We start from the raw sequence: 27,362 nt of genomic DNA on the forward strand, positions 1-27,362 counted from the left end.
ACATCCCCCTTTTGGTCAAGGAGATGTTCTCCGTCCCACGATGCCGGGTCTACATTCCTCCCCGGGAGTCATATTCCACGTTGCCAGGGAGATTCACTCCCCTGGGTGTCTGATCCCACGTAGGGGGGAGCCAGCCAAGAATTTTATATCCAGTGTGACTTTCTTTCAAAAATGAGGGAGAGATTAAGACATTCTCAGATTTAAAACAATAAACAAACAAACAAAAAAACCTGAGGGATTCATCACCCCTAGACCTGCCCTACAAGTAATGCTAAAGGGAGTTCTTCAGACTGAAAGGAAAGGACACTGGGCAGTGGTTCAAAACAACATAAAGAAAGACCTGTGGTAAAAGTGCTAAAATCAAATGCATAAAAAGGTAATAATAAATCTATGTTATTGGACATATAATATACAAAGATATAAGTGATAACAAGTACTAAAAAAAAAAAAGATGGCGGGAAAGAGGGGTATAGAAAAACTGTATGTGCATGCTATTGAAGTTAAGTTGGTATTAAACCAAATATGATTTTTATGTATTTAGGATGTTAAATTTTAACCCCATGGTAATCCCAAGGAAAATAGATGAGAAAATATATCCTAATAGAAATGAGCAGTCATTTAATATGGTACAACACAACAAACAAATAAATATAGAAATAGGCATTAAGGGAACTGAGGGACATAAAAAAGTATAAGATTTACAAAGGCTAAATAGCAAAACGGCAGAAGAAAGTCCTGTCTTATATAAATGGATGAAACACTCCAGTCAAAAGGTAGAGATTGGCAGAATGGATAAAAAAGAATGACCTTACTATGTGCTGTCTCCAAGAGACTCAACTTAATTTCAAGGCTACAAGTAGGTTGAGGGTGAAAGGATGGAAAAAATATATACCATGCAAGTAGTAATGGAGGATACAAAAGAGGCTGGAGTGACTGTACTAATATTGGATAAAATAGACTAAGTCAAAAACAGTTATGAGAGACAAAGATGGTCATTACATACTGATAAGGGGGACAATTCAACAGGGAGATGTAACGATTATAAATATATATGCACCTAACAGTAGAGCCCCGAATATATGAAGCAAATACTGATAGATTTGAAGGGAGAAATTGACACTTCTACATCAATAGTGGGATACTTTAACACACCACTCTCAATAATGGATAGAACATCCAGTAGGAAAATCAGTAAGGAAGTACAAGACTTAAATGATACTCTAAAACCGACTAGGCCTAAGACGTATAGAATACTTCATCCAATGAAAACAGAATACACATTCTTTTTGAGTGCCAGGGTATGTTCAGTCACAAAACAAGTCTCAATAAATTCAAAAATATTCCAACCATACAATGTGTATTCTCCAACCACAAGAAAATGAAGTTAGAGATCAATAACAGAGGAAGAAATGGAAAATTCACAAATATGTGGAAATTAAATAACATACTCTTAAACAACAAATGGGTTAAAGAGGAAATCAGAAGCAAAATAAGGAAATCTCTTGAGGCAAATAAAACTGAAAATACAAAATACCATAACTTACGGGATGCAGTGAAGGTAGTGCTAAGAGGGAAATTTATAGCTCTAAATGCATTAGGTCAAATCAGAGACCTAACCTCAAAAGTGGAAGAACTAGGAAAAGAAGAGCAAATTAAACCCAAAGCAAGCAGAAGGAAAAAAAATAATAAAGTGGAGATAAATGAAATAGGAAAAAAATAAAATAGAATCAACAAAACCGAGAGTTGGTTCTTTGAAAGGATTTATAACATTGACAAACCATTAGCTAGACTGACAAAGGAAAAGAGAGGATTCAAATAATTAAAATCAGAAATGAAAAGGGGGTCATTACTACTGACCCTGCTGAAATAAAAAAGGACTGCAAGATGATACAATGAACAACTGTATGCCAATAAATTAGATGATCTAGATGAAATGGATAAATTCTTAGAAACACACAAACATTGACTCAAGAAGAAAGAGAAGATCTCAACAAACCCATTACTAGTAAAGAGATTGAATCAGTAATCAAAAACCTCCCAACAAAGAAAGCCCAGGACCAGATGGCTTCATAGGGGAATTCTGCCAGACATTCCAAGAAGATTTATCTCCAATTCTGCTCAAACTCTTCCAAAAAATTGAAGAGGAGGGAACACTTCCTAATTCATTCTATGAGGCCATCACCCTAATACCAGCCAGATAAAGATACCACAAGAAAATAAAACTACAGACCAGTATCTCTTATGAACATAGATGCAAAAATCCTTAACAAAATACTAGCAAACTGAATTCAACAGCATTTTAAAAGAATTATACACCATGATCAGGTAGGATTTGTCCCCGTTATGCAAGGGTGGTTCAACATTAGAAATTTAATGCAATACACCACATTAACAGAATAAAGGGGGAAGAAAACATATGATCATCTCAACTGATGCAGAAAACGCATTTGACAAAATCCAGCACCCCTTCTTGATAAAAAAGAAAAACACTTAGAACATTAGGAGTAGAAGGAAAGTTCCTCAGCATGATAAAGGGAATATATGAAAAGCCCACAGCTAACATCCTACTTAATGGTGAAAGACCGAAAGATTTTCTTATAATATTAAGAATAAGACAAGGACACCAACTGTTACCACTGTTATTCACCATTGTATTCGAAGTTCTCCCCAGAGCATTAGACATGAAAAACAAATAAAACACATCTAAATTGGAAGGGAAAAGAAGAATGTGTATTCTATTTTTGTTGGGTGAAATGGTCTATATATGTCTGTTAGGTCTAGTTGGTTTAGAGTATATTTTCTATACACAGAAAATCCTGAAAAATCCACAACAAAGCTCTTAGAGCTAATGAATGAATTCAGCAAAGTGGCAGGGTACAAGGTCAACACCCACAAATCAGTAGTGTTTCTATAAACAAGCAATGAACAATCAAAGAAGAAATCAAGAAAAAAATTCCATTCATAATATTAACAAAAAGAATCAGGTATCTAGAGAATAAATCTAACCAAGAATGTAAAGGACCTTTACACAGAAAACTATAAACATTACTAAAAGAAATCAAAGAAGACCTAAATAAATGGAAGAACATTCTGTGTTCTTGGATTCAAAGGTCAAATATCATTAAGTTGTCACGGCCCAAGGGGTTTTTGCAGCCAAAGGACTAAAGAAAGCACCAGACATGTTCTGATACCTGAGCTTTTATTCAGGGCTTACCTACAGAGTGGGGAAGTCAGTCATGTTGCCCTGAACTCAGGAGCTGCTCTGAATGGTGGTGGGTTCAGAGCTCAATGTGAAGATACTCTGCAAAAGCAGGGGGTGCCAGGGAATGGATTATAAGGATTAGGGCAAAGACATTCAAATGGATATGAGAGCATAAGCCCAGAAGCAGGGGTTTTGTGATGTAGGGAGGGATCAATTGCAGTCAACAGGGAAGAAGGGAGGATTAAAGATTATTTAAATAGTATCTCAGGGAATTTCAGGGAAGGGGTAGTTTCAGGAGGGAGGTAAGCTATAGATTACATTTAGTGCCAGAGGCCTGATTTTACAAGGAGACTAGGTCAAACCTTAACTGTCCCAGGTCAAGCAAGCTGCTGTGTGCACAGGCTTCAAGGCACTTGGAGAATGCTCTGGGCCCTGGGCTCCCACAATCCACCCACACACATACAGCAATTTGCATTGACCATAGGACAGACATTGCAGCCATAATTCACAACAAAACAGTAAACAACAGAGTACAAGTAAACCAGTACGTATGGATAGTAATCCTATTAATAAGTGGTGCCATGGCCAAGTTAAAGAATTAAACCATTTGGACAAAGGATCATCAGATAAAAGTTCAATATTTTGTATACGATTTTGCATGTGATTAAGAGCTTGTGTAACATTTTGGGAATTGTCAGTTATATAAACACAACATTGAATATTAACTAAAGCACAAGTACACCTGGGGCTAAAATAGCTAAAGGATAAAACCACCAGGCAGTCTGCTTTATTCTATATCTAATTTTTGCCATTTCCTAACTTTGACCACAGAAATAAATTTTCCTTTCTGCAAACTTTCTGCAACTTTCTGTATCCATTCAGGTTTTGCCCTACAGTTTCTCTTTTTCTTCATTCTAAAACAACCAGTCATTTAGAAAAAAATTACTTTCTTTTTCCTTTTATTACAAAACATCCTTTGTACCTCTTATACTTAAGTTACCAGAATAATTTTGGAAAGTGTTTTCAAGCAAACAGTCTACGGCATACAATTACTGCTAAAATTAAAACTTGTTAAAATAATACTAAATACTTAAAACACTTTAGTTAAGACATTACTGAAACAGTAATATACAATTTTTAACAAGAATTAATGGCACCTCTAGGCATTAAACTGGATGGCTGGGTGGTTTAACAATATATAAGCTAAGTTTTCATTAGTAGATAGAAGAGTTCCAGGTGAGGGGGTTTTAAATACTATGTTTTCTCCCCATATAGTGGCAGGGAGTCTTTCGGGGTCAGATCTACAGTCAGTTGGGTATAATGAGTATTTACAAAGTTATGCTTACAGTTCCCTGGGGGTTGGGGGTTCTGGATTGGTAATACAAATAACTTTTGGCATTTTATGTAATTCTAATACCCCATGGGCTTAGGATTCTCAGCCAACGTGGCTGCATGGGCCAAAACCAGAGCCAATTGACCTTATTTTCCCCAATTTCTAGTGCTTGTGGCACAGGCAAGAGTAAGTTGTTGTTACGTCACTGCAGTTGTAAGGTTGCTGGTCACTTTACCAGAATTCACAAAGCTTGCATGGGTCCAGCGGTTACCATCTTGACAGGAGTGGGGACAGCCATCCTAGACCTGGAGTTGATATACTGATTAGTGTTGAATACAGTCATTGAGTCCTTTGCTGTGGGGAAATTTCATAAAAAGTGTTCTTTTAAAAGGTCATTCATTCTCTGAATCACCTCTGCCACAGTGGGGTTGTAGGGAATGTGGAATGTCCAGAGGACATCATGTTCAGCAGCCTAGGCTTGGGTTACCTGCCCGGTAAATGGGGTCCCTCTATCACTGTCCACATGTGTGGGGACCCCAAAGATGGCACTCAATTTTTCTACACTACATATTGTAGCCTGTTGGTTGGCCTTGCCCACTAGGAAGGCCAGCAGCAGTCTTGTAGCCATATCTACCATGGTGAAGGCATATTTTGCCCCTTTGGACAGAAGAAGGGGCCCTAGGTAGTCTACTTGCCACCAGGTAACACAGATCTGATCTTGGCTGATGTGAGGAAGCATTCTGGGCTGTCACAGCAAGCAGGAGGGGCAAGCATCCACTACTTCTTTTCATTGGTGTCAGGTGATGGGTAGTTGAAACTGCTGTGCCAGCTTCCACAGGGCCTGATATCTTCAGTGCCCTGTTTTTTGATGCAACATTCAGCAGCTTCATGTTTTGTTGGTGCTAGACTGAGGATCTTTGCCAGGGCATCTGCTTCTGTGTTACCTAGTAACGAATTGGTGTTACGGGCAGAGACATGGAAAATGGTTACCTTGCATTTGTAGACAGTGACAATACAGTCACAGCTCAGCCCACTGGCTGCTTTGCAAAGTTCCAGTCTCCCACCAGATGGTGTCAGTACTGGGGTGGACAGCCATGGCTGTCCAGGTAGCAAGCTGCCTGTGTGCCAATCCATCAGTATACCATGCAGAGTTGGGTATATTTCCTTGTCTGTCAGTGGTCGGCATGGAAGGAGCCACCTTGCAAAGATCAACAGGAAGTGGAGCATGCTGCTTTTCCACATAGGAGATCAGTCCTAAAACTTCATGCATCTCTGCACATGCAAAGGGCTCTTGTTAAAAATGCTGCATTGTAGGAGGTAGACTTTCCATTTTGTCAGTGTGCTCAGCTGAGCACTCCCCAAATGGGGCTTGTTTATAGTGTTCCATATCCACCCCTGTATGAGTATGGCCATCCATAAGGTCACTGGGCACCTCTGAGTTAGACCTTCAACTTGTAACAGAGCATTATAAGCTGCACACAGTTGTTTTTCCAAAGGGCTATATCTGAGTTCTGCACCCTTCCATAGTTGGGACAAGAATTTAATAGTTACACATTTAGCCTGTAGCCTGTGCCACAAACCCCACCCAAAGCCAGTATTGGCACTGGCCACATCCAATTCACAGGGTATATCAGGGTCCACACTCCTTAAAGGTTGAACTTGCACAATAGTTCACTTAGCTTTTATAAACACAGCTTGCCATGGAAAATCCCATTCCCACGCTTTTTCTTTTCTAATTAGGGTGTACAAAGGTTTTAAAATTTGTACTAAATAGAGTATAAACAGTTTCCAATAACCTAATAAACCAAGAAAAGCTTTTAATTGCTTAGGAGTAAGAAGTGTGGGATAACTTTGTATTTTAACAACAGCTGAAGGAATAGCTTTAGTTTTACCCAACCAGACAATATCCAAGAACTTGATAAGAGTAGTCAAGCCTTGCTAGAGGTTTCCACATTTTTAAACCATGGCAAATAGTGGGACTATGAAGGTATCTTTGTAGAAGCACAGTAAATGTCCATTGTTGTCTTTCCCGTGTGAAGGTGGACACAGGTTGGCTGGAGGGATCTAAAGATGTACTAAATAAAATATTAGCAAGGTTTAACACAAAATTAAATTGGCTTAATTGAGTGCTCATACCCTGCAACAAGGTAGCTATATTCAGCACAGCTGCAAAAAAAAAAAAAAATAGGAGTTACTATATTAAGTTTGCTATAATTAATAGTCATTTGCCAGGTACCATTAGTTTTTTTCATTGGCCAGGCAGGGCTATTAAATGGCCCTGGTAGTTTATATTGATATATTGCCATAGTACATCTGGGGGAAGGCACCTTTTGATCAGGAGCTGCTACTAGGGTGGCAGCAGCTACTGCACCATTTTCCCTCATTGGGAGATCAGGGCATTGAATTTGCTCTGCCTTAAGCTTTTGTTGGACCAGAGGACAAGTATGCTTACTTTCCTCAGTTTTAATTTCCCAGTCATATAGGGGCTCATCATCTTTTGAAGAGGAATCAACAGGGTCCCACACTTTAGCGTCTCAGTCAATAGAAGCTAGGATATGCCTAACTTTCCCTTTGGGCAGTTTATGCCCTCTTACTCTAGTGTACTGGCATGCCAGTATTTCTAAACTTTTATCCAGAGCATCTTTCATTTCTGCTTGGGTCAACTGCATATCCCTTTCTAACTTCAATTCTTCTAAGCAGCAGACTGCTGCATGGGCCATTAAGGCCTTTTCTGTAGCTGCATGCACAGCCTCCAAGAGCAGCCTGGTGGCTTTCCTTTTTCTCATGAAATCCTACTAGTCCTGTGGCCTGTTGCAGGACAGCTACTAGTCCAGCTGGAGAATTAAACATTTCCATACTCCCTCAGCAGATTCCATTCATCTGGGAAGGTAGCCACCCTTCCCCACAGAGACATCCATTCATTTAGAAGAGTAGGCATCCCTCCCCACATAGATTTCACAGGCCACCAGTATCCCACCCAGGGACTTCCCCTTTCCCTTCCCCAAGTTCATGTCATAGTGCCTGGGATTTCTTTAGTCTCCTGGCTGGCAGCTATTTGATCCTCCTGGCTGTGGTTGCCAATTGTCACAGCTCAAGGGGCTTTTGCAGCTAAAGGACTAAAGAAAGCACTGGACATGTTCTGATCCATGAGCTTTTATTCAGGGCTTACCTACAGGGTGGGAAGTCAGTCATGTTGCCATGAATTCAGAAGCTGCTCTGAATGGTGGTGGGTTCAGAGCTCAATGTGAAGATAACCTGCAAAAGCAGAGGGTGGCAGGGAGTGGATTATAAGGGTTAGGACAAAGACATTCAAATGGGTATGAGAACATAAGCCCGGGAGCGGGGGTCTTGTGACATAGGGAGGGATCGATTGTAGTCAACAGGGAAGAGGGGAGGATTATAGATTATCTTGTAGATAATAGTATCTCAGGGAGTTTAAGGGAAGAGCTAGTTTCAGGAGGAAGGTACACTATAGATTACATTTAGGGCTGGAGGCCTGATTTTACAAGGAGATTAGGTCAAACCTTAATTGTCCTAGGTCAAGCAAGCTGCTGTGTGCAGACTTCAAGGCACTTGGAGAAGGCCCTGGGCCCTGGGTTCCCACAGATGTCAATCCTACTCAAAGCAATTTATAGATTTAATGCACTCCCAATCAAAATTCAAACTGTCTTCCTTACAGAAATGGAAAAGCCAATCATCAAGTTTATATGGAAGAGTAGAGGCCCCAAATAACTAAAGCTTGGAAAAGAAGTTGGTGTCACACTTCCCAATCTTAAAACTTATCACAAAAACACAATAATCAAAACAGCATGGTACTGGCATGAGGACAGACAAATAGACAATTGGAATCAAACTGAGAGCTCAGAAATCAATCCTCATATTTATGGCCAACTGATTTTTGACAAGGGGGTAAAGACCACTCAATTGCAAAAGAATAGTCTTTTGAGCATATGGTGTTGGGAAAACTGGATCTCCAAATTAAAAAAAAAAAAAAAAAAAGAGGACCCCTACCTCACACCATGCACAAAAACAACTCAAAATGGATCAAAGACCTAAATATAAGAGAACTATCAAACTCATAGAAGAAAACATCAAACAGCATCTCCAGGATCTTGTATTAGACAATGTTTTCTTAGATTTTATACCCAAAGCACAAGCAGCAAAAGAAAAAAATAGATAAATGGACCTCATCAAAATTAAAAACTTTTGCACCTCAAATGACTTTATCATGAAAGTAAAACAACAACCTATACAATGAGAGAAAATATTTGGAAACCACATATCCAATAAGGGTTTAATATCCAGAATATATGAAGTAATTCTTCAACTTAACAACAAAAAGACAACCCAACTGAAAAAAAAAAAAAAAAAAGACTTAAATAGACATCTCTCCAAAGAAGATATAAAAATGTCTGGAAAGCACATGAAAAGATGCTCAACATTATTAACCATCAGGGAAATGCAAATCAAAACCACATTGAGATACCGTTTCACATCCATTAGAATGGCTGCTATTTTTTAAAAAAAGGGAAAAAATGGAAAGGATCTGGAGAAATAGGAACACTCATTCAATGTAAAATGGTATAGCTGCTGTAGAGGCCAGTTTGGTGGTGCCTCAGTATGACCCAGCAATCCCACTACTAGGTTTATGCCCAAAAGAACTGAAAGCAGGGACTTGAACAGATATTTCTACTCCGATATTCATAGCAGCATTATTCAGTTGCCAAAAGATGGAAGCAACCCAGGTGTCCATCAACCAATTAATAAAGACAATGTGATGTATACATACAATGAAATATTCAGCAGCAAAAAAGAATGAAGTCCTGATACAGGCAACAACATGGGTGAGCCTTGAGGACATCATGTTGAGTGATATAAGCAGACCCAAAAGTACAAATATTGTATGATCTAACTGATTTGAAATAATTAGAAATAGCAAACTCATCGAGTCAGGAGCTAGAATATAGGCTACCATTGGAAGGGGTGGAGATAGGGAATGGGAAGTTAAGACTTAAAATATACAGTGTTCCTATTTGGAATGATGGCAATGTTTTTGTAGTGGATGGTGGTGATGGTAGCACAATACTGTGAGCACAATTAACAGCTCTGAAATTTATCTCTGAATATGATTAAAAGGGGAAACATTGGATTGTATATATGGTTAACAGAATAGAAATTTTTTAAAAATCCGTGGAAGTACACTGTACAAACAGTGAACTCCAAGTTAAACCATGGACTTCAGTTAATAGTACAATTATAAAAATGTGCTAACATCAATTGTAACAAATGATCCACACCAGTGCAAGGTGTTGGTTGTGGGGTGGTGTGTGGGAATCTTTGTATTTTATGTGTGATTGCTCTGTAAACCCACAATTTGTCTAATGAAGAAAAAAATATTTAAAAAAAAGATGATGGGCAGCTATGAGTATGAGTGTAACCCACGGCCTGCTGGTAACAGTGTGAGGCAGAACCCCATTCCAGGTTCAGGATTCTTGCCATGGAAAGAATTCAGAGATGAGAGGGGCCAGTAGAAATAAGTAGTAAAGTTTATTAAAGAAAAAAAGGAAGAAGACATGCTAAAGAAATAGCGTGGACATCTGCGAGAAGCATGCACTGAGTGGGAGTGGGTTTCCTTGTTATATAGGAAAGGTTTGCTGGTGGCAGGTGTCCATTGCAACCTTTGAACACTAAGGGCTTAAAAGGTTTGATTTAACCATGTTTTGCATTAACTAGGTGTCTCCTTTGTTCTAGAAGGAGATTGCTATCAGAACTTGTGACCTGCCCTTGCATATCTAAAATTTGTCTTTGGGCAGATGTTTAACAGCTTTTATGACCCCATGCTTTTTGTCATTAACTGAGAATTTGCTCTGGGCCCATGATTTTACAAATGTTGATGGTTTGGGGAGGCTTCAAAGCTTTTAGGGGAAAGGTTTGCTGTTAACTCTTTTGAAACTGAATAGAAGACCAGGGGCCACAGCCTTGATCCCCTATTTTATCCTGCCTCATGGGTATGACATCATCTACTATAATAAACTTCCATGAGTCCTTCAAAAAAGACAAACTTAATGAAATGTAAAATTTTAAGCTCTGCAAACATTCTATATATTGTTTATGGAGATAGATATATTAGTATAAATACATACATGTGAATTGGAAAGGAGAAGGAAGGGAAAGAAATAAGGTTTTAGTTACATCTATAACTTTTTTTTTTTTTTTTTGCTTTAGAAAGAGAGCTCTGAAGCAAATACGGGAAAACATCAACACATTAAATCTAAATGTGAATGCACGAGTACATGTTATATTATTTCCTTTACTTTCCTGTGTGTTGGAATTATTTTATAATTAAAACTTTTAAGTAATTGGAGGGGGATCTAACTTGAATTCATTGATTGAGAAGGATAGTTTGGGGGTGTGAAATGTATATATTCTCAATTTCAGTGATGGGGTAGCAGTGTTTGGGGGAGGTGGAGTCAGGTTTTTCCTGCAGGAGGCCCTGGGACTTACACAAATTGAGCTACCTCCTTTGTGGTGTTCATACCAGGGATCTCAGCCAGGTGAGGGCAACCTTGTTTGAGTCACAAAGGTTTTATTACACATAATATCAGGACAGTGATGCCCATTCACCCTGAATTTCCTTAACCCTGAGGGCCACTTGAGTGACTCTTCCCAGGACAAAGAAGTTGAGCTACCCTCTATTTAAAAACAACAGCACAGCAACCCCATATATTTTCTATTAGGTTAACCTCCTTATATTAATTTACAATCCTCCTCTCTGCCATGGAACTTACATCTAGTGCTTAGGGGCTTAGCTGGAGAGTACTGAGGGGAGACACCCTGTGACTTAGCCCAGACTAACCCCTACCACTGACCATCATCCAGCAATCCCAGCCAAGGCTCCGGAACAGCTCTCCTACTCCGAGTGAGTTTCCTGACTTCGGGGGCCACTCCCTACAGAATCTGTGGACGGCCTTTTCTCGTTCTCTCAGTTTGATAGTGACAGTCTCATTATCTCAGAACATTGAACTCACCTAATGCTTCCTTGTCATTTCTCCTCAGAGGCATGATGGGTCCTGGTGGAATGTTCCTGCCCAGATATTGTAGGGCTACTCTCACCAGGATCCCATCTCCCCTCCAGCACCCCAGCCTCCTCACAGAACTTTTACTACAAAAGCAAGTTTAGAACACAATTTTTCCCATGTCTGCTAAATATTATCATTAGTAATTACTACTAACTGAGTGTGTACTATGTGGCAGGCACTATTCTAGTTGCTGTACATACCTGATCTCCATTCTTTAAAAAAAAAACAAAACTTTATGGGTTAAATACCATTTACCCTATTTTACTGAAAACTGAGGCTCAGAAAAGTCAAGTCATGTTCAAATCTACATCTGTCTGCCTCTAAATCTACATTCTTTCCACTGTTTTGTGCTTGAAATAATAGATCCAATTGAATAACCCAATGTTCAAGGTATTGTGTGCGTTTACCTTTCAAATTCTGCCAAAGTCCAGTTCTATGATCCTAAGTGAGTGAATTCAGAGCTCTCTCTTCCCTCACCTTCTGAGCAAGGTCCATGAGCATGCTGCCCAACTCTTGGCTCTTGGCCTGATTGAGGTTAAAGAAGTAGAGAAGAAGAGGGTGAAGAGTGAAGATAAATTGAGTTACATTAGTAGAGGCATGGGTCTGCCTATAAAGAGACAGACTGATATGGGGCAGAGGGAAGGTATGAGAAAAGAAACCTGGAATTTTTACTTTCACTTTTCACCTTGTTAGGGTTGTCATCGATGGATACCCCGTAACTAAATATCAAATGAATCTCTTGGAAGCCAGGACAATCATTCCCATCATCATTATTGAGTTGGATGTGCCTTCCAAGGAGATTTTCAAAAGATTGCTTCTGGAAAGGAAAAAGGAACAGAGGTAATGTACATGATGAAAACAAATGATGAAGAAAGGGACTTTGATCATCCAGAAAAAGTGTAGTTAAGTTTTTAACAGCTTTTTCCATTCCTTCCCTGTTTTTCTATTAGTCTCCCATATCCACTGCACAATAGTGCACATATTATAGCTGTCAAGAATTCAAAGTACCGCAGAAATATTAGTGAGATTAGGCAATATTATCAAGAACAACATCGGAACTGGTATATAATTGATGGATTTCACAGCAAGTGGTGGGTATGGAATGAAGTCCTTAAGAACATTAAAATTGTGAATAAATGTATCCAGACCTACCTGGAAAGAATAAACGCAGGTAAGAAAACATTTAACTCTTAAAATAAAATAAAATATGGGAAGTACTATACTAATGCAAGGTGTTACTAATAGGGTGGTGTATGGGAACTCTGTATTTTATGAATGATTTTTCTGTTAAACCTACAACTTCTCCTATAAAAAAAATAAAATAAAATATGATTTAAAGTCTAGACATACCTGCCATGTTGCCATAATTCATTCAATTCAAATGTTAGTTTTCACAATCATGATATATATAGTACTATCCAAATATTGTAAGCATGTATGTTTGTTCTAATAATGGCCACTGATCAAAGTAGAGATTACTGCATGCTTGTATGAACCAAACACAAGGAAGTAATACATGGTCTCTCCCTAGAAGAGTTTATAGTATTTGGAATTCCATATGAGATGCTATTTTCCAGGATGTTTGGGGTAGTTATATGAGGGCAGTGGTCTGTGAACAACACTTGACAAAATTTTGTTTAGGTATCTAGAATTAAAATAATTTTTACTGTTTGCAATCATGTAGCATAATGAGAATGTTGAGTCTATAGAAAAGCTAAACTTGAACATTAAAATGTGTTTTAATCTATATTTGAAGCCCATGAAAGAAAATGTTTGATTATATATTCCTATTAAATAGTTTCTTGACTTTTCTCCAAAATAAACAAAGTAGATGGAAAGTTATCTACATCTGACAAATTGAGGAGGTGGGGCTGGGCTTTATATCTTCCCCTCAGCCCACCCTTGACCATAGGCCATCCTGGGAGGGGATATAGCTTGGGGCAGAGGGCAGTTCCCAGTGAGGGGTTACAGCTGTGAGTCATCAGCACCAGTGTTCCCAGCTTGGGGATGGGCACATCAGCCCTGAAGAGGGGATCTGGATAGGGCACTACGGTATCCACCACACTGTTCCAGGGCCTTGCCTCTGCCTCGTGTAGCTTAATCTAATCAAAGTCTGCCCTATTGCTCTTTGCTTCTGCTTCCACCTGATAATCTAGTCTGTATCTGATTGTTTGAATTTATAGTTTTGATTTTTTCATCCCACATTTCCTTTGTATGCTATTCAAATAACCCTTTCCTATCAGAGGACCAAGATTTACCCTGACCAACGAGATGCTGCAAGGCCAGGGTTAGAAGACTGAAGAGATTTCTCCTCGTTCTGCCACATTCCAGAATAGGATATAGAGACATTGCCAGTTGTCATCAAGAATATCCCAGGAATCAGAGAAAGAGATATCAGGTGGCTTTTGGGACTTGAAGTCATGTTACTCTAAATTACCCTGTCACTAAGCCTGTCAGAACTGGTGAAGTTTAGCACATCTGAGCTAAAAAGCAATCTAGGAATATATAGCATTATATTTATATTATAGCTATATCCTAGTATATATGTAATATAACTGTATTATATATCCTATAGTACCATATAGTGTAATAGTATAATACTGTATATTGTAATACTGTATGCTTTAATAATACAATATATTATTACAGTATAGTACTGATATTGTAATACTTTAGAATAATATTATACCCCACTTTAGTATTATAACAGTATAATATTTTTGTAAGAAAGGAATCCTTGCACTTCATAGTCTTTTCATCCATGTCATAAATAACTGATAGAAGAGTGTATTAGTTATCTATCACTGTGTCACAAATTACCCCAAAACTTAGCAGGTTAAAACAAAATACACACAGTTTCTGTGGGACAGCAATCTAAGTGCAGCTAAACAGGGCTGTCTGCTTCAAAGTCTCTGACAAAGCTCCAGTCAAGGTGTAGGCCAGGGTTATAGTTCCAGCTGAAGGCTCCACTTGGGAAGAATTTGCTGCCAAGCTCACTCACGTGGTCATCAGGAGATACAGTTCCTTGAGAGCTGTTGAACTTTGGGCCTCAGTTCCTTGCTGGCTGTTGGCTGGAGACTGCCCTCAGTTTCTTGTCATGTAGGCCTCTCCGACATGGCAGCTTGCTTCATCAATGGAACGAGGCAGGAAGGCAAGCGAGAGCCAACAAGACAGAAGTCACCATCTTTTATAACCTGATCTTAGAAGTGGCATCATCACTTTTGCTATATTCTATTCATTAGAAGCAAGTTACTAGGTTCAGCCCACAAATAAGGGGAAGGCATTATACAAATAAAGGATGGGAATCACAATCAGATTTATGTTCAGATTAATATGACAGTTGGGAATGTTAGGTGACAAGAATATTATGTGGTGAGATTTGGTTGTTTCAAAGACACTTAATTTTAAGGCAAGCTTTGCTACCCTAGAAACCCTTCTCATAATTCTGTGAAAGGTATTTAAAAACATTCAGGAGATCCTATTTAGCTGGCTCTCAGAACTATTCAGAGAAGACTGGAACCGAATGATGTGGTCAGGATTCATGGCCAAAGTCCTTTCTTGTGGGACTTAGAAGAAGAGACAGGCTTTCTAATTTGGCTTTGTGGACCCTGCTGAGTCTTACGTTTTACCATTTGGAAAGTAATGTACTCCATCAGTTTCCATAATAAAGATCTTTTGGAGAACTATGCTGATACCATACTGACGTTTCTTTGCTTTCAGGAATTGAATAGATGCCAGCAAAGGAGCCAATGGTTTCAGTGCCTACTCTCTTGAAGGAGAACTATAATTGCTTAAAGACATGTCAGTTAATACAGATCTCTTAGGCCTTCTGGTATTTGCAAGTTCCATCTCCATCCTCTACCTCCTATTTAAAAGCAGGAATGTGGGGAAATTGCATGGTGGAACCCTTTTTGGGCATGACTTCCCAACCATCTCCTTTTCAGGATTAAGTCTGGCCTTGGGGAGGGAAATGGTAGTCAGTTCCAGAGACACCCATCTCCTGGACCCTCACAGCCTCCTCCCCAAACCCCCAAGCAGAGACAGGCAGATTGCAGATATAATGTGACCTGGCACAGGGCCACATCCCTTGCCCACAATTCTGTAATCCAAAAACCTCTAAAAATATAAAGTTTATTCATAAACTAGTTGAGGGCAAAACCTGACATAAGCTGACATGAAGCTAATTATAGTCTTTGTGCAGCCTGCTTAGTGGAAAGGTCATTTTGTTTGGTTGGAGAAATGTAATGTCACCGATTGCAGGATGCGGCCCAGACCCAGCAAGGATGTTAATATAGTTCTAAAATCTGAAATATTCTGAATTATATAATATATCTAGCCCCAAGGGTTTCAGATGAGGGATCGCAAGCCTATAATAGTACAGATCAGATGGGATCATTTCTATCTAAGGATAAATTTTGGATGCTTACACTGTCACATAACAAACCAAACTATGATTTATGCTTCTTAATTTTATAGTTGATTTAAGTCTTTCCTAGGCATAATTAAAAAAAAAAAAAAAAGTGAAACTTTTCCCTGTAAAAGGGATCATTAAAATATATCGGGATTGAGAGGCAGGGCAAGATGGCGGCATAGTAAGGTGTGGAATTTAGTTAGTCCATTAAAACAACTAGTAAATAGTTTGGAACAACTGTTGGGGGATATCCATGACTGTTCACACATCGTATACCAGTCAGGAATGGATGGTACCACTGAGATTGCAGCATTAAAAACTGTAAGTTAAAACTACAGACCTGGTGCCCCTTCCCCCAACACGGCAAGCTGAAATGCAAAACCTCTCTGTGGGGGAAAGAAGCAGTCCCTGCAGGGAGAAAGGGAATATAGCCCAACCAAACCCCAATTGCAGAGTGGTGGTGTCTGACTTTTTTATTGTGTCTTATTTTAATTTTGTTTTTTCTTTTGTTGCTTTTTAGTTGTCGCTTGTTTCTTTCTTTCTTTTTTACTCTTTTCACCTCTTCCTCTTTCTTTGTGGAAGAAATGGAAATGTCCTTATATAGATAGTGTTGGTGAATACATAACTATGTGATTATACAGGGAATCATTGATTGTTTACTTAAGATGGAATGTATGGTGTATGAACAAAACCATCTAAAAAATAAACAGAGGTATACAAGTGCTGGAGAAAATATGGAGAAAGGGTTATACCTAATCATCGTTGGTGGGAAAGTAGAATGGTGCAGCCCATCTGGAGGGCAGTGTGGTGGTTCCACAGGAAGCTATGCTTGGGGTTCCCATATGGTCCTACAACTTGGTTATTGGGTATATCCTTGGAGGAACTCAAAAGAGGGACATGAAGGGACATTTACACAGTGGGGTTTATGGTGTCAGTATTCATGATTTGCAGTTGAGGGAGGTGACCTAAGGGTACATCAGCTGATGAATGGAATGGCAATCTGTGAACGGAATATTGGACTACTACAAGAAGGAGTGAAGTTGTGAGGTGAATGGACATTGAGGACAGTATGTTGAGTGAAATAAACCAGAAATGAAAAGAAAAATATTATAATGCCTCACTAATATAATGTGCAAACTCTGTGAATTGAGTCTAAGAGCGTAAGTTATCAGGAGAAAGCTTATTGTAAAGGTTCCTAGATTGTAAGCTCTTACAACAGTTACATATGGTCCTGAGCTGTAATGGTTCTTTCTAAACTCAGATGCTGAGCTCTTTGTGTATAACCTGGTTGGTCCCTGGAACTTTGGGTATCTGTGTGACACCTGAGACTCAGAACCACAGTCTGGCAGCTATGAATGTCAGAATTACCCCAGACAGCAAATGATAAAGAGTCTGAAAAAAGAGATCAGGCTTCAATTAGAGATATGAAAGAAATGGACTTGGTTAGGGCTAAAGTAAATCAGACTGAAGGGTAAAGGATGATATTGACAGTGTTTTTGAAGCTTCAGCTTCTGTGTGGGATCAAAGAAAGAGATATTTATTAGGTGCAAGAACTATATTTTTTTTAACACATTATATAATTTGACTTGTATGGTCGGCTTACTCAAACAACATAATTATATGGAGCATAGATTGGGGAGTGAGGACTGGTTGCTCTGTGCAGGTTAGTGTGAAGCTCCAATATATCCCAGAACAATTCTGGCAGAGAATGAATTTGTATTTGCAAAGCCCCCTTAAGGGACTGTGGGAAAATGTGGAAATATTAAATTTCCCCACCTGGGGAATTAATGATATTCTCACAAACATTGGGAGCTACCAAATTAGAAGGCTTGCCTTTACAAAGTTTGCTCCTACAAGAGAGAGGCTAAGCCTTCTTAAAATGATGCCAAAGAGTCATCCCCACAGAACCTCTTTTGTTGCTCAGATGTGGCCTCTCTCTCTAATCCAACTCTGCAGGTAAACAAACTGCCCTCCCCCCTACATGGGATATGACTCCCAGGGTTGTGGAACTCCCTGGCAAAGTGTGATATGAGTTGTGGTAATGAGCTTGGCCCTGGCATTGTGGGATTGAGAAGGCCTTCTTGGACCAAAAGGGGGAAGAGAAATGAAACAAAATAAAGTTTCAGTGGCTGAGAGATCTCAAGTAGCATCAAGAGGTCATTCTGGAGGTTATTCTTATGCATTATATAGATATGCCTGTTTAGTTTTTAGTGTATTTGAATAGCTAGAAGGAAATACCTAAAACTGTTGCACTGCAACCTAGTAGCCTTGACTCTTAAAGATGATTGCAAAACTGTATAGCTTACACTGTGTGACTGTGTGATTATGAAAACTTTGTGGCTCCTATAACTTTTATACAGTGTATGGACAGATGAATAGAATAATGAGGACAAAAAGTAAATGAATAATAGGGAGAGATGGGGGGATGGGATGTTTGGGTTGTTCTTTTCTACTTTAACTTTTATTCTTATTCTGTTTTGTGTATGGCAATGAAAATGTTCAAAAATTGAATGTGATGATGAATGAACAGCTATATAATGGTGCTGTGAACAATTGATTGTACAGCGGGGATGATTGTATGGTGTGTGAATATATCTCAATAAAATCGAATTAAAAATAAAATTATATATATATATATATATCAGGGTAAAAATTTACTCATCATATCTAAGATATATTAAAAAAAATTTTATTTTCTATAACAGCTCTCATATTGTTCTGGAGCCCCCATTCCAGTACAAAGAACAAAACCAAAACTCTTAAACTTGTCCCTTGAAGGTACTTGAGCTGTTTCTTTTTGTAAAAGACTCTTCAGTAAACCCAGTCTTGTTTTTTGTTTTTTTTTTTTCTGTTTTTTTTGGCTTTCCTTCAAACAATACTGTAGCAGCCCCTGGCCGGAGCAAAGCAGGCCTGCAGAGCTTGGCACACAGCAGTCTTCATGACCTGCGCAGCTAATGTTTAACCTATCATCTTTGTAAACCAGTAGAGCAGAAAATTATAAATTAACCTTAAAAAATAACTTTAAAATGGGAAGTAGGCAGGAGGTGAGACCTTGGTCTCACAAAGGAGCGAGATGTAAATGTGAAGTATTCATCTATGGTACCCAGCCCTCCCACTGTCAAGTGTTATTTATAGTCCACTTCCTTCTTGACACTCTTGTAGTCAATCACCACCACCCCACCCCCATGTCACAGACCCTGTTGCAGCACTTATACCCTTAGGAATGTCTTTGTCTCAAACTCTTATAACTGACTCGGCTGGCCTCATTAAGCGTGTGGTTTGCCAGCCCGCTGAATGCTGCACCTGCCCGGCAAGGGAGAGCTGTTATGATCTTTACAACCCCACCCCACCCCACCCCACCCCCCATAAGTAAGCCCTGAATAAAGTTCATATATCAGAAAATGCCCAGTGTCTTCTTTGGCCTCTGGACTGGCGCAGCCCTCATGGGCTGCAACGAATACCTTTACTCTCCATTAGAATATGAGGTTTTCAAGCAGATTTTGAACAGCAAGTTCTAGGTGGCTATCAGTCATTTTAAATCATGTATTGGCTATGTAGAGAGAGGGAAAGATATGGGAGAATGTAAGGGAGGAGGGTGACAGAGAGAAATATATCTTCATCAGGGGCACTGGAGGAAAGCAAGCTTGTCAAAGTTGTTCTCGGTATCTCATGAAGGCCCAGGCTGCTACCACAGTGAGGGCAAACACTGACACTAGCACCATGGCTATGGGGATGCCACTTGGCTCCCCTTCACCTCAGTGTCCTGCAGGTCCATTCTGCACCTGTAACCTCTGCTGCACTCTCAGGGACATAGCATAGCCTGCATTACGAAAGAGGGCTACAGCATCCTGGTGCAGCAGATTCTTTAGGTGTTGGCCACTCACCTGTAGGTCCTCTGGTAAGACTGATCTCTTCTTCAGTGACCAAATAATCTGTTCTTCCATTCATGTTATACTGCTTTACTTTCCCGGCTTCCCACTTGGGTCAGCCAGGGACCATACAGGTGAAGTTGACTCAGTCTCCCCCCTGCGCCTGCCTGTGGCACAGTACTTTCAGTTTTTTAACTCAGTCTCTTGGATGAATGTTTCTTCCCTTCTCTTGGGTGGCAGCTGGGCACAAAGAGAAGCTTGTTGTCAGTAATATCATTTCAACAAACTGTTTGCACTTCCTGAAATCTATCCCTTAAAAATTTTTTAAATATGTAGCAAATTTATGTATGTGTCAGTGTATGTACATATGCAAATACACACACATATATACATACAATCTATCACATTCTATATGTACTATATATATATTAGTTTATAATAGCTAAGAATTAAAAACAGCAAAAATGGCATCAACGGGTAAATGGCTAAGTAAACTTTACATATATTCGTACAATGGAATACTATGCTTGAATTTAAAAGAATTGGGTAAATCATATGAACTGATATGGAAAGATGTCAAAGACCATTACTAGTTGATAAAAGCAAGTTGCAAAATAATGTTTTCAGTATAGTGGCATAGGCACACTATATGTAAAAAACTATGTGTGTATGCAAATGTGCAGAAGAGACTGAACAGGATACAAACCCAGGAGGGGTACTGAATTGAGAGGGATGGGAATGTGAATAGAAACGTCTGCTTTAACTCTATCATTTGGAATTTTACTATGTGTATGCATTTGAATAGTGCTGGTGTGATTGAAATTATTTTAATTTTTTAAAGTCGTGCTTTCTATGAAAAAAAATATAACTAAAAATAGTTAATGTGTTAATAATAGGAAAAGCCGCCTGCATTGACAAGTTGTGTATCTCACCTCAAGAGCTGAATTCTCGCCTTGGAGAATTTGGACAGTTCTGCCCTGTCAGCCTGGCAGAATCCTGTGAATTGTTTGATTGCTCTATCACTAAGTCCTTGGAATTTGCAGCCGAGTTCAGGGGACACTATTATAAAATGGCTTCTCAGGAAAAACTGAATGTAAGTTTGTTCCTAACTCTAAATATTTATTGGGGGAAGAAAAGGCCCTATATTGGAATTCGTCAATTAGGAAAGGGACAACTGGGAACAGATACACCCAGAAACTTGGGACCAGGAGCCCCATTATTGGATCCCATGACTCTGGAAGCAGTGAGCCAACTCAGAGGCCAGTCCTGAGCCTGCGTCTCAGGACATGTTTTGGCACAAAGGAGATGTCCGGGGTCAGCAATGGATCCTCGGCCTGGGCCAGCCTAACAGGGAGGGGATTCCGTGCACCTGAGGCTTAGCCTGGAGGTGGACATCCAAGGGGTTCAGCTCCGAGGGCTGCAGACGGAGAGTCAGAGGCAGTAGAAAGGAAGCCAGGGCTGACTTAGGGCTCCTGTGCTTTAAAAATTCTCTATTACTAGAATTTCCTGTTGCTTTATATTTCTGTCTAATGGAACAAAATATAGATTTGTTCTAATATTATAATGTCCATAATTTGGTAAGACAAAAATATTGGCAGCTGAAAATAATAATGAAAACTAACCAGATGCCTCTGAACACTCTATTTTACTCTGAAGAATTGGAAGTTTTTGGTCCCTTTATTAAGGAGAAATTTATTTCTTCCTACTTATTTAAATGGTAATCACAGAATGTTAAAACTGGAAGTGACATTAGAGACCATGTAACTGGTCCATCCCCTCCATTTTACAGAGAGCTAACTGAAGCCAGAGAGAGTAACTTACCTGCCCAACGGCATCCACTAGTTAATTACACTGCAGGACAGGAAGGCAGGCAGGTCAGCCAGGGCTGTGCATTCTCCAGTGCCTGGCACATAGTAGGACCTTAACATATATTTTTTGTATGAATGAATGAGTGAATGAATGAATAAAATCACAAAAGACCTTAGACATGATCACTTGGGAGTGTTACTGTAAGGAACTTCCAATGAAAGAGAAGTTATTATAATGTGGAGATAGCAGCTCTCAGATGGTTTGCAGGGCAGGACATTGCTACTGAAAATGGGGAGAGTGGCAGGAGAGCCTCAATGGATATTTGATTGGGGTAGTCTTCTCATTTTAAATGGTCCTAAATACTGTGATTCTTTTTTATATAGAAATTCTTGGAGAACCCAGAATGGTATGTGCCTCCATTAGCACCGAATCCACTCCCGCCTGCAGACATGATCCCCCAAACGCTGACACTGTCACAGTTGAAGAGTCGGTTCCCAAAGTCTGCGGAGCTTCAGGGATATTGCCCAGTGACCTATCAGGATGGAAAACAAAGGCAAGTCCTTGCCCTCATGGAGGTGCAAAAAGATGTGTCTACTCAGAATAAATAGTCCCTATAACAATAGAAACGTTTTGATCAAGGTCCCTCTTGATTAATTGGAGACGTTCTATTTCTTCCTTGAGATGCTCCAGTAGAAAAATAAAATGTTTGGGGGAATTTTATGTGCACAGTACTGCACATTAATTATCTGTTAGATTTTTGTGTGTCTTTCAGATATGAAGCATTGGTACCTGGTAACATTGAGTATGCTTTGGAATATCGTGGTCGTATATATATTTGTGAGAGTCAAGAAAAACTCCAGAAATTTTTGAGGTGAGCCCATTCAGTAAGTCACAAATATTTACTGAATACCTTCTATGCTCCGTGCACCATGAAGGGAGCTAGGGGAGTGGGATGGGGAAATATTTAGTGGTGAACAAGTGCCTGCCGTCCCAAAGCTTGTGACTCCAGGGGAAGATAGACTTCAAGTGCCTAACAGCAGAAGGTGGTGAGATTTAGGATAGGAAAATGTGGCAGTTCTGGGAAAGTGTAGACCAAGGGTCTGACTGAATTGTCTGAATGAGGAGCGGGAATTGGCTTAGATGAAAGGAAAGAGGAACAGATTCCAACCAGAGGGCCCTACAAACAGTCTGGCCCAGGGGATCACCAAACTGCAAGGACTTGAGCATGGCTGCAATTGATGTGGGAGAGGTGAGGCTAGAGATGTGAGCAGGGACAGAGTGGGGAAGTAAGTAAAACCATCATGAATTGTTTTGACTTTATCCTTCGAGTGATAGGAATACGTTGACTGCTTTTAAGTTAAGTGAGTGTTAGAATCCTATTTGCTTTGGAGAGAGACAACTGTTGGACTGTTGGAGAGCTGATAATGGATTGCAGTCCAGGATACCTATTATTAGGGGTTAGAGTAATTCTGTCCAAAATACTGTGGCCTGGACTTGGGCATTAGGTGTGGGAAGAGAAGGAAGTGAACAGATTTGGGAGATATTTAGTAAGTAGAATCAACAAGTCTTGATGATTGATTGGATGTGGGGCCAGAAGGAAGGAGAGAAGTCAGAGATGAATTCTGGGTCTCAGACTTGGAACAGTGAGTGGACTGTGGTGTCATCCCTGAGTCAGAGAACACTGGAAAAGAAGCATTCAGTTTGAGATTTGTATGGTTTTCTCCAGTGGAGGAAAACAGGTAGTGAACTTTGTCTTTTTTTTTTTTTTTTTGTATTATTTTAATTTAAGTTTATTGACATTGCTCGCATACCATACAATTATCCAAAGATCCAAAGTGCACAATCAATTGCCTGGGGTACCATCATACAGCTGTGCATCCATGACCACAATGATTTTTTTCAATTTTTAGAATATTTTCATTACTCCAGAAAAGAAATAAAGACAAAAAAAGAAAATTCCAATCCTCCCATACCCCTAACCACCCCCCTCCATTATTGACTCACGGTATAGTACACTTGTTACTATTGATGAAAGAATGTTAAAATACTATTAACTATAATACATAGTTTGAAATATGTGTATATATTTCCCTATATACCCCTCTATTACTAACTTCTAGTAATAGTGTCATACATTTGTTCTAGTTCATGAAAGAGATATCTAATATTTGTAAAGTTAATCACAGTGATGAACTTTGTCTTTTAATTATTTCTTGTATATCTGTGTTCCTACATACACACAAATGAGTATATTTGTGAGCATGCATCTAATAAACTTTGTGTTCTTAGGTCACCACTGAAATACTGGGATCAGAAGCTTCCACACAAACTTCCCCCATTAAAGGAACCAATATTGCTAACTAGTCTTCCTTTGCCTGGATACCTGGAACAGGTTCAGTTGCTTTATTTCCTCTCTCTCTCTCTCTCTCTCTCTCTCTCTCTTTCTCTCATATATATATATAGAATGATCTCTTCTTTGACAATAATTTTTATTTTGGTAGCAATGAAATTCAAGACTGAATATGCTGATGTTAGGCTGCAAAGCCACTCTTAACCTATTTTGTTCATGTGTGACTGTTAAAAATGAAATGTGTGAAAAGCCCTTCCTTCCATAGCTAATTCCCAAATATCTGCACTAGGTGAATAGAGCACTGATCATCATAAAATTATATACATTTGATTTGGATATGTAGTTTGGTTCTTATTTTTGAATTTCAGTGCCTATAAAACTTTTTTGTAACTTGAAATGGGCAGATTCAGTCTTTGAAAAGTTCATTCACTGCTCAAAAGAGTTGAGTTGCAGTGCTGCTATAACTGAACCATAAGTCCCATGTTTTGGCCCAAAATCCAGATGAAGCCATCTACTCAAGCTACATTTCACTTATCCTAATATAACTCTTTAAAAGAAAAAGTAGGTAAGATTATCGGTAGCCAACTATTTTAAAAGCTATTTTAAAACAAGTTCTACAATTAAGGCACAATTTAATACCTTTCTTACAAATTCTTGACCACTTTTTTTTTCAACTTCTTGACCATTTTTTCTTCCAACTTGTCGAGACAGTTCTCAGTCTAGTTTAACATCAAAATGCAACATGAGGTCCCCAGAGAGGAGTGTTCTCATAAAGGCATGTTTTATCAGGGGGGTCTCTTACCTGGTCTACCCACTCCAGGCTCTAGAATCTTGACTGCAGTGATGCCTGCAGTCTCCAGAATTCCTTACCAGGCGGCCCAGGGTACCGATGGGGGCAGGCACTCGGGCCATTTCTGAGCCCAAAAGCAGAGATGGGCTAAGACAACTTGAAGCCCAGTGTCTCCTTTCTTTTTTAATTTTTTATTACAGAAAATGTAAAACATACATAAAAATAGAAAGAATTGTGTAATAAAGTTGATATATCCCTCACCCAGCTGGCCATAAGCCAGTTTGTAATTTTCATCTTTCCTAATCAGAAGTATTTTCTGTTCCTCTTCTTTTGGCTAAATGGTCATCTGACTATCCTTATAACACCCCTCTCTAACCCCAGGAGGCTATTTTAGGAGAAGAATAAGCATTATCTATTTGCCTCTAAGAAAACAAACCAAACTCAAATAAACACATGATTTAAATTTTTCCTTACCTGTAGGGTACCGCAACTTCTTTAATTAAAGCAATGAATGCAGCAGGATGCTTAAAGCCCAAATTCCCCTTCTTAAGTATAAGGAGATCTGCACTACTATTTATAGCATTTCACCTAAAAGGTATGTCTTTTTTTAAATAATATACTACACAGAACTAATTTAACATTAACTGTAGTATGTATGAGAAATAGGATTGTTGGGCTGGGTTGGTCACTTGGCTGGGGGTGGGCATGAGTTTGGGTAGCAAATATTTTAATGAAAATATCAAAACCAAATTTGTAGTTTTTTAGGGAGGGACTGTAAGTAATATTGTCAGTCTTAATAATCCATGCAATAGAGGAAGATGAATAGAAGGAAATTATGACTTAGAATAGAATAATCCCCAAATCTTATTTGGGATTTGGATATCTTCTCAGGAGTAGTGATGCAACTCAATCACACACACTTTAATGATTCACCAACTTAACAGAAAACGTTCACAATTCTCTGAAATTTTCTGCAGCATTTAATCCCAAAAGTTCCGAATATACAAGAAAAAAGTATAAGAAGAAGATGGAGTGGTTTGTGGAGCGATGTGAACTCATAACATACCTGGGAGGCAAGATGACCAGAAAATACAAAGAACCTCAATTTAGAGCCATTGACTTTGATCATAAATTACAGACCTTTCTCTCTCTCAGGAATATAGACCCAATTAACGGAAAGTTTGCTTAGATAACTGCAATCTGAGACCTGAGAGTTATCCCAAAGGGATAGAGGGAAGTAGATTGAAAACCTGGCCATCTGTGACCCACTCCTCCCTCCTGAGTGGTGTACCATGGCTTCCGGACTTCAAATGGACTCACAGCTCTGTCAGCCAGGAAGGAGTGCTTTTCTGTAAGCATAGGGTTTCAGATAATTTTAAGATTTTTTGCTCTGTTGCCTGAACTTTCATGCTTTAATAAAAGAATAGTCATTCCATTTAGAATATTTAAGTAATGTACTTTATTCAGTATATTTTAAATTCATTTTCCTTTTCAACATTTTCAATAGAAAAATAAGTCTCTGTTAATGAAAATTACTCATTAGATGTTAGAAAGCTTCAAGAAACAAATTAACATTGATATAAATAGAACAGAAATATTGGTTCCATTTTTAACATGAGGAATTGTTTGTAAACTCTGTGAACATAAGATATTTTATTATTTTTCCAACATATACATAAATATATATTAATAAATAAGTTTTGTGATAATGGACTGGCTGCCTCTTTTCTTTTTCTCAAGTATTGACTGAAGATTACTTTATACCTTTTATTCTCATAATTAGAAATCACCTGGAGTTTGAAGAAAGATGAAATCTAGAGTCTTATCATATGGCATCTATCAAAAAGTTTATGCTAGAGAAGTATTTACTAAATTGAATTTGAATGACATTTAAAAATAAGTATCAATTTTTCAGCAGTATAAAAAGTCTAGCAGCAAGGGGTATGGAGCATTTCTTTCTGGAGTAATGAAAATGTTCTAAAATTGATTGTGGTGATGAATGTACAACTCCATTATTATACTAAAAGCCATTGGTTGTACATGTTGATGGATTATATGGTATGTGACTATATCTTAATAAAACTGCTTAAAAACAAAGTCTAGCAGCAAGATTGGCTCTTTAGAAAAGTCAAAAGAACAAACATTAACTGTGCAACCTTGGGCAAATCTCAATTTCTCTGATATTTGTTTAAAACCAGAAGCCTGTTTTATATATCTTTTGTATGATATATTTCATCACAAAATAATTTTTAAACAAGAGCTGAAAACCTGTTTTCAAAGTTAGGATAAACCCCAAAAGCCTTTGAACAGTTGCTGCTATCTCCCATAGTGAATCTGTGCATTTTCATCTGTCAAATTTTGCCAGCAACCTAAGCCTCTGCCCACACTAACTCCCTTCCCAGTTCCTAATATCTGCAGTTTACCATCTGCCCATCACCAGATGACAATCTACTGGCTTTTGCATTCTTAACAAGTTACAAATGTCCCCAGCCTATGGTTACTGTGGAGGGCAACAGCCC

General features: G+C 38.9%; 1 protein-coding gene and 1 pseudogene across 2 annotated transcripts in view; one reads left to right on the forward strand and one right to left on the reverse strand.

The window, feature by feature from the left end:
• The window catches only part of AK9 (adenylate kinase 9), a 207,911-nt gene extending 181,410 nt beyond the window's left edge, over positions 1–26,501 (forward strand). For both annotated transcript variants that reach the window (XM_037842266.1, XM_037842267.1), the window contains 8 exons: positions 12,308–12,454; positions 12,565–12,785; positions 20,791–20,987; positions 22,087–22,256; positions 22,476–22,574; positions 23,993–24,095; positions 25,324–25,438; positions 25,821–26,501. In XM_037842266.1, the coding sequence (XP_037698194.1) occupies positions 12,308–12,454; positions 12,565–12,785; positions 20,791–20,987; positions 22,087–22,256; positions 22,476–22,574; positions 23,993–24,095; positions 25,324–25,438; positions 25,821–26,032 (1,264 nt within the window). In that variant the 3' untranslated portion in view covers positions 26,033–26,501. The remainder of the gene's footprint in view (positions 1–12,307; positions 12,455–12,564; positions 12,786–20,790; positions 20,988–22,086; positions 22,257–22,475; positions 22,575–23,992; positions 24,096–25,323; positions 25,439–25,820) is intronic.
• Positions 19,673–19,973, reverse strand: LOC119539128 (annotated as a pseudogene).
• Positions 26,502–27,362: the final 861 nt, after the last annotated feature.

Source organism: Choloepus didactylus, chromosome 7, assembly GCF_015220235.1.
Source record: "Choloepus didactylus isolate mChoDid1 chromosome 7, mChoDid1.pri, whole genome shotgun sequence".
In the NCBI taxonomy this organism is placed as follows: Eukaryota; Metazoa; Chordata; class Mammalia; order Pilosa; family Megalonychidae; genus Choloepus; species Choloepus didactylus.